Here is an 8710-nt window from a genome sequence, read left to right on the forward strand (position 1 = left end):
TTGATGTTTTTGTTGTTTCTGCATCTGGTTTTGCTGTTTGTTGTTGCATCTGATTTTGCTTCTTCTTCTTCTTCTCCATCTGTTGAATTTTGCTCTTGAATTTGCTTCTTTTTCTGCCTCTGTTTCTGATTTTTCTAGTGTTGGTGGAGGTTGTGGCGGAGGTGTTGGTGTTGGTGGTGGTGGTGGTGGAGGAAGTAATTATGTTGGTAGTGATGAGGCCATTTTTGTCCAAAAAAATTAAAAGGACAATTTTAATACAAAAAAAACGTTAAGGACGATTTTAAATCCAAAATTAGAAGAGGGACGAAATCGATTCTGGCGCTAAACTTTAGGGACCAAAATCGTACTTACCCCTAAGTATAATTATAAATATAATAATAAAATAATAATATTATAACACATTGTGCGGTTTGGAATGGATTGGATCGGTTATCCAAAGTATATCCGAAATTCGATCCAATTCGATCCGATCTAGTGGTTTGCAAAAAATATAATCCAATCAAATCCGAATTAGTGCGGTTTTAATTGTTTTTCAGTTTATATTTGATTGAATGAGCAGTTTAATTTGAATCGGTTTGAATTTAAACACCCCTACGCCAGACGCGGTCACTCAATACCTTTTTTCCATTGGTGCGGGCTCTCTTAGCTTTCTCCCCAACTTTATCACTAAATGCTTAGATAAGATGAAAATGGAGATTTTTGTGTGCAACGTTAAGAATTGTGGGTAACTCCTGATTGGATCTTAGGGTGTGCTACTTGAACATAAATCGTGACAGGGTACTAGGATTACAGTTGATATATAAATCGTGACAGTGTGCTAGAAGTTATAACTTACACATAAATATTTTTGCTTGAATTTACGTAAATTCTCCCACACACCTTGGACGATTTACATATAATTGATAAAGCTGACCACTTTAAGACGATTTATATGTTATTCTTTAAAAGTCATTCATACATAAATCGTTCTTGATTACAGTGGTTAACATATTATATATAAATCATATTCTCCTGACACGTTTTATATATTATTAGAATTAAAATATATATTCACATTTCAAAAATTGCTTTAAGAAATTTGAATAATTTTAAATTTTATTTAATTTATTTAAGTAAAGAAACCTAGGAATAATTTCCTACTCTTTTTTCTTTTCTTTTTTCTTCCATTATATACTGTTTTGTTTGGTAATGTTACGACAAGATCCTTTATACAATTAGAAAATTTTCAATACAAACAACCAAACTATGTTTTGTTGTGTGCCAATTGCACTTTTCATTTCTATGTATCTACGATTGAGTAAAAAAGAAAAAATAAAAGAAAAGAGTAGCCCAAATTTCAGAACTCCAATTGTTTGCAGAACCTTCTTAATATATATTTTAGTAACAAATTGACTAAGTCAGCTTCCAGGAAGAGATAGAGGTGTTGACTGTTGACCATCCTACTTTTACCTTCTCGTTGACTTCTTTAATCTCCAAATAATTGCAGTCGGGTCAGGGCAAATCTGGTATTTCACTTTCGGTGGAGGGGTATCTGGAACTCTGCAATACATATCTAAAAATATTACTACAAAAACATCCCTTCATTTTTTTTATTATATTGTAATAACTAGTTAAACTTTACCCTAAATTGAGATGTATAATCATATGTAATGTAAGCACTAACAAACCTAGAATTAAAGATTGTTTTATGAGGTGGTTGATAGGTAATTAATTTGAAAAAAAAAATAGTGTAATGATTTGATACGGCCATTCATTTATATTTATTTTTTTAGATAATTATTTATAAAATAAATGTTAAAAAAAGTTATCGATTAACATAATAATACGTAATTAAATATACGTATTAAAATCTTTTACAGGGTCAAAATTAAATAAAAATAAAAGTGCCAAGAAATAGTAATGGAAGGTAGATGTTGGAGGAACTAACTGCAATCCAGAGATGTGAATAAGTGAGAAATCCATGTTAGCTGAACTGTCTAAGACACCAAGTGATGAAACCATGGGACTTTGATGAGTGTGTGGGGACATTATTGGAGGCTGATTTATGGCAATCACTCTGCAATTGAAGTACCTGGATATGTTGTTATGCCCCATTGCCAATCTACGCAAGTTCAAGAAATAATAAGAAACAAACTTCTTTCAATTATGATATTAATGATAATAATAATAAAAAGGTTTAGTTAAAAAGGAGTAAATTAGATATAAAAATGTATCCGAAAGGTTAAGAAAATAATTTTAAAAAGCAAAGAATGACAAAATAACTCCTAAAAAATAATATTTGTTTGACAAAAACTATCAAACACTATTTTTTGAGGATTTTTTTGTCATTTTCAACTTAAAATAATAAAAGTATAATGCATCTAAAATTCAATGCATTAGCTATCTGATTAAGACACAAACTACAATGAATGGATGAGTAGAGTTAGGGTTCTTGAATCACATTGTTGCCGAAAGTGCTATCTGTGATACAAAATCTCTAATCTCTCACTAAAAAAAAGAAAAGTTAAGTGTAGTTGAAAGGTTATGTTTCAACTTTCCACCCTGTTAATAGCTTATCCTTATGTTTGCCAATTTGGCAATTTCCTGTATTGATAACATTATTTTTGGAGCTTTCTTGGCTCCATTATGCATAACTAACAAATAGTTTATTATCATATTATATGATAATTTTCATATACCTTGTAAACTTTTAGTGCTCTTATAAATTTTAATTTGATATCTATTCCAATCAATTGTATTGTTAGATTTTATTCTTAGATTGTTTTTGGTGTTTACAAATTATAGATATTTAAATATTTTTTTATTTTTTATTTATTGACCACTGAATTACTACATGTATAATATAGAATTCGAACTCTCGATATTTACTTAAACGAATAAGTGTTCCAACCAATCTACTAACTCAAATTGGCTGTAAATACTAAAAAAAAATTTGAATTCTAAGTTTTAAATTTAAAATGAAATTTTAATATTTTAAAAAGAAATAATATGGGGCTATAGCCCATTCCAAAGTGGAGCCCAAATGCTTTTCAGGTTTTCCTTTGTATGGCCATTAAGAAGGCACGTGCAAGTGCCAAAGTTTTTCAAAAGACCAGTTTCTGACAATGCCAATGGCATGGCCATGGTCCTTTTCTAAGTTTAAGGAGCACAATACAAATATAGACAATTCACCCAATGTCCCACTTATCATGTCTTATCAATTATCAAATACATAAAAGATTAGAAAGAGTTTTAAATGTATGGAGAATACCAGTATTTTAGTTGTTTTAATTATTTATTTAAATTATAAAAAAAATATATAATATATATTAATTAAAATTAACGGTTAAAATAATGGAACATCAGTATTTTCGATACATCTAAATTTTTTTCAAAAGATTAAAAGAAATATAGTTTTTTTTTAGTATTTAAAAATTAGGGTTAATTTAAGACAGTATAGTTCAAAATCTAAATATGTGAGATTCAGTACTAATGTAAAAGTCCCATTAATACAGATGATAAAATATACAAGTGTCAATTGAAAATAGAAAATATAATAATATAGATGTTCAACCAAACATTTTTCTTAATACACTAATAAAGAATGATATGAGTGATGAATAATTAAAGGGTGAAATTCCCCAGAAATTTCAGGTACAAGTGGACCTTTACTTTTTGCTATAGGAATGCATGTTTCTAAATAGAAAGTTTTATAACAGAGATCCAAACTTGACTCTCTCAAATGTAAAAAGAACTTGATAAAAAAAAAAAATTGACAATTTCCATATTATTCAATTTCTAAATTTCTTTCTCTGGAGCCAATTCCAACGTATTCAAGCACCCCAAGAAGATAATAATAATGGACCCCATCATATGAAACTATATTATATTTGATTCAATGCTAACAATTCCAATAATATGAATACTCTTGAAACTGATTATCCAAAACCTTAGACAAACACATTTAGACATTAATTAATTGGACTTACTTGTAAAGAAAACTCTGATCATGGAGTCCAACCACAAGCATTGAGGCTCCAATGTCTCTTACAGTTCCCACAATCTTCATCCCTTCCTTGTTCTCTTGCGTCACAACAATCTCAACCTTTGTCTGTTAACACAATCCTATATAAGATTATAAACACACATAACCATTAATTTGAACAACCACAATATTTAGTAAGCCAAACAAATTGTAACAAAACAAACTAATAATAATTTCTTCACTCTTAAAATATATCCAATATATTAACATTAACATTTAAATGTTAATATAATATTTAGTATCTTTATTTTTTTTTTCACAAACTTTAAAAAATAAAAAATATCGAAAATAAAGACAAAAAATGAAAATACAAATTAAAGTAAAGGAAAGGCTAAGTGTCTAAACAGGAAGAAAGTGGAAAAAAATGCTTACATTTGAGAATTTGTTACATATATCTTGGAATGAAAGTGCTAAATGAAATCCTTTGAGTCTAAGAAGACGAGACTTGGATTTAGATTTAGAAGAAGTGAAAGGGTAGAGATGGAGGAGTGTGATTATGTCACCATAGCGAATGATGTTGTGAAGTGCCCATTGAAGTGCAGTTCTAGCTGCTTCCACCTCTTCCACCACCACCACCACCTTCCTCACATCCATTATTATTAGTATTATTCTCTCTTGTTCCTTCCTTCAATTCTTTCTTCTTTCTTCTTTATGTATGTGTGGATGTTATGAACAGAGCTATGAGAAGTTTCTCTCTCTTTCTCTCTTTAGAAGAAAATTTAATGTGACATTTATTATTGTGACGTTGATTTGCTCCAAATTAATTAGCCCACAACACAAGGCATACAAAGCACATAGGACAAAGTGGTTGCTCTATTAATTACTTATGCGTGTTATGTTCCTATAAAATATTTATAATAGAAAGTGGATCATCATGATGATATGATAAGGTCGGGTACCTAAGACATGTATAAAATTACATGTGTGTCTCTTATTTGTACTTGGTGATCACTACATGGATACCCTTTTCTCACATTTCTGGAATTACGAACGAAAAAGTGAAAGCTTTTATTATGTGCGTCGTGATTGATATAAATATATAGGTAAAAAAGATTATACTATTATAATTAAGATTAAATAAATAGACCTATCTCACCCCAAAAATTAGGTCACAGGGTTAAGGATGTATTATATTTACAAATTCTTTAGATACTTTATTTTTGAAAAATATAAAAATTTATAATACACTCTTTTGTCGTCCAAAAATAATTATCTCGAATATAAATGTTCACATGCAAGTGATTCAATAATATTAGATCGAATAGGTTTGATGCTATATCATGAAATTATTTATCTTAAAAATTTAAGATAATAAAAAGAGGTATGTGAATAGTGTTAGTCGAGATAATTATTTTTGAAAGATTAAACTGATTCGAAATGCTGGTGAAGGGTCAAGAAAGAAACAGAGGCCAAAAAGATGCACGTGCAGACATTAATTAAAAGTTATTTGACACGGACTCAATTTAGACACCTTGCTAAATCGAACAAGTACTCGAATGAAGAATCGAACAGTTGTTCGAATGGAGAATCGAGTGGTTACACAAGTAGAGAAGTTGAAGGCTTACTCTAAGTGAGAAATTTATGGGTAACGTTCATGGGCAAAAGAGTGGGAACAGTTACCTAAGAATTTGCATACAAGGCAGCGTCATGTAATTAATGGTCGGTTATGGAAGCGGGCTATAAATATTAGTAAGTTTTAGGAAATAAGGGTTGGAACTTCTTTTCAGAAATACACTCAAACACACTCATATCGAGTTCGATTTCGGTAGTGTTCCTTCCACTGTCTTTACCTTTCATTTACAATTCTTGCAAAAAATTTTATCTTTCAAGCAAATTTATCTTTCAAGTATTGTTTAATTTTCATGTTCAATTTACATTTCAGTACCTTTAATTTCCATGTCTACAATCCTTTGATCCAATCAAGGCATTTTCGCTTTCTTTACATTTTGATGCAAACCTTTTCCATTTCAGTCAATGTTAAGTTTCGAATCCTTTATTTCACATTTTTTTTTGCCCTTTTGCACTTTTCAAACTTATTTCCCATTTTAATACTCGTTTAATTCGAGATTCTTTGATGCACTTATAGAAAATTGGTACCTACAAAAAAGGGGTTGGTTTCGCTCCCAGACCATTAAAATCAAACTACCATCGATTTGCTAAAAATCGACAAAACAAATAATTATATGTCTAACGTATATATAAAAATTATATGTGTAAAAAATTAATTTTTTTCCAATTTTCTTAATTAAAAATAAAGGATCGATCCTAAATTGGTCCGACAAATTGGTCACTCCTTTATTTTAAAGGAGATTAATTTGTTTTATATAATATTTTTAAAAATTTAATTATTTTATAACAAAAATTGTTAAGAATTTATTTATTCAATATGAAAATTAAAAATTTAATTGAAAGTAATGGATAGACTAATTTACAAAAATAATTTTTAAAGACTTCTAGTAAATAAAAATTTATTAGAACTAAAGTATTCAATTTAAAATTCGTTAAGAATTAATTTGGAGGTTACTTGATAAATAGAGTTTACTTATGCAGGTGGGGACTCTGGTAATTTCCTTTATGGTGATGAAACTTATTTATTTATTTATTTTTCTTTTTGGTCCTATTAAGTATTAACTAATCGTAAGATTGGGATTCGGTCCCCTCATATTCACCCCCCCCCTCCCATTATAATTAAAATAATAAAATAAAACATGTTTACCCAAATAAAACGAATAATAATAATAATATTTATGAGGACATACGGATTCATGTACGAATACCATTTTATAAATAAATTCTAAATGATATATTGTTGCTTTCTTATCTAGAAACAAGGAAAAAGGGGTATTACTTATTTTAGATTTCGATGAACCTGCCGAATCGGGGGTATTAGTTGGGAGATTCATAGTATTCTTAAGTGATTCATTACCCATTTTAAATTCAACGTTCAGGCATGTATTATGTCACGGCCTTGGACACACTCCAACGCTACCGTGCCGGCACTCGGACTTACTCAACCTCTTGAGCTAAGACCAAGTCAGCCTAACCCTCAATACTTAGCAAGAAAGCTAAGAACACAAGAGAACACAAGAGAAAGGAAGCTTTGGTGGAAAGAACACTTTATTACTCAAATGTGGGTTACAAATGATTCACACACACCCAAACTCTAACTCTTACCCCTATTTATAGCCATCCACCTCCTCAATGGATGGTTAGGATTAAATCTATCAACGGTCCAGATTAATCATCCAGAACCTTCTTTACAAATATCTATCCTACCACAACTCTCTAAATGTTTCTAGATTATTCCATACCACTCTTTATACTTCTATATACATCTACACTCTTCTAGAATATTCCATGATCTTCTAAAGTCTTCTAGAACCTTCTAGAGTATTCCAGAACCTTCTAGGACATTCTAGAACGTTCCGGAACCATCTAGAGTATTCTCAAACACTCCAGAAAACTATACAAACACTGTTAAATATAACCTTCTAAAAATTTACCGTGACATTCTCCCCCACCTAATGCGCAGACGTCCTCGTCGCGTTCTGTTCATGATAGCACTCTAGGTGTTCTTGGAATTGCCACAGATCTTCACGAGCTTCCCAACTAGCTTCAGTTATCGGGAGCTCTTTCCACTTGATCAAATATTGAATACTTGGTGGCACTCCTCTTCGTCGCACGATGCGATTAGCTAAGATCTCTTCGATTTCTTTATCAAATGATCTAATTACCACAGGCGGAGCACGACTTGAGTCACCTCTACTCGGTTCGTCTTGGTCTCCATGATATGGTTTAAGCATACTCACATGGAAGACCGGGTGAATCTTCATAGAGGGAGGAAGTTGTACTTTGTAAGCAACCTCCCCAACACGTCCAATGATCTCAAATGGCCCTTCGTATTTACGGATTAACCCTTATGAACCTTGCGAAAGGCTTTGAATCGTTGTGGAAGAAGTTTGATCATTACCTTGTCTCCCACTTGATAGCTTGCATGCCTCCTCTTCTTATCTGCCCATTTTTTCATCCTCTTGGCAGCTTTGTCGAGGTAAGAACGAGTGACATCTGCTTGTTCTTCCCATGACTTAATCATATGATAAGCTCCAGGGCTCTTCCCTGAATAAGAGGAAGAAAGAGAGTGAGGTGTAAGCGGCTGTTGTCCAGTCACAATCTCGAATGGGCTCTTCCCTGTAGACTCACTCCTTTGCAGATTGTATGAGAATTGAGCAATGTCTAGGAGTTTTGTCCAATCCTTCTGATTAACACTTACAAAATGCCTCAAGTAATACTCAAGTAAGGCATTCACTCTCTCAGTCTGCCCATCGTTTTGAGGATGGAAGCTTGTTGAGAAATGAAGCTCCGACCCAAGGAGTTTGAACAGCTCTGTCCATAGTCGTCCTGTGAAGCGTGGATCTCGATCACTAATGATGCTCTTAGGCAATCCCCAGTACTTCACCACATTCTTGAAGAATAGTCGTGCTGCTTCCTCTGCAGTGCAGTCAGTAGGGGCAGGTATAAAGGTAGCATACTTCGAAAATCGATCCACTACCACGAGAATAGATCCAAACCCCTCGGACTTCGGTAAGGCAGAGATGAAATCTAGAGAGACACTTTCCCACGGTCGCTCTGATGGAGGCAGAGGTTCCAACAACCCGCTTGGTGTCTTGTTTTCAATCTTATCTTGTT

The 8710-nt window shown here is 32.0% G+C and overlaps 1 protein-coding gene across 1 annotated transcript; it reads right to left on the reverse strand.

Annotated features, from left to right (window-relative positions):
* Positions 1 to 1156: 1156 nt before the first annotated feature.
* On the reverse strand, positions 1157 to 4765 carry LOC107471886 (uncharacterized). Its single transcript, XM_016091420.3, has 4 exons — positions 4397 to 4765; positions 3969 to 4090; positions 1928 to 2101; positions 1157 to 1539 (listed from the first exon to the last, which is right to left on the reverse strand). Exons 1-4 carry the CDS (start codon positions 4616 to 4618, stop codon positions 1446 to 1448), a joined length of 612 nt encoding a protein of 203 aa, XP_015946906.1. The 5' UTR covers positions 4619 to 4765; the 3' UTR covers positions 1157 to 1445.
* Positions 4766 to 8710: the final 3945 nt, after the last annotated feature.

The sequence above is a fragment of the Arachis duranensis genome, chromosome 1, assembly GCF_000817695.3.
Source record: "Arachis duranensis cultivar V14167 chromosome 1, aradu.V14167.gnm2.J7QH, whole genome shotgun sequence".
In the NCBI taxonomy this organism is placed as follows: domain Eukaryota; kingdom Viridiplantae; phylum Streptophyta; class Magnoliopsida; order Fabales; family Fabaceae; genus Arachis; species Arachis duranensis.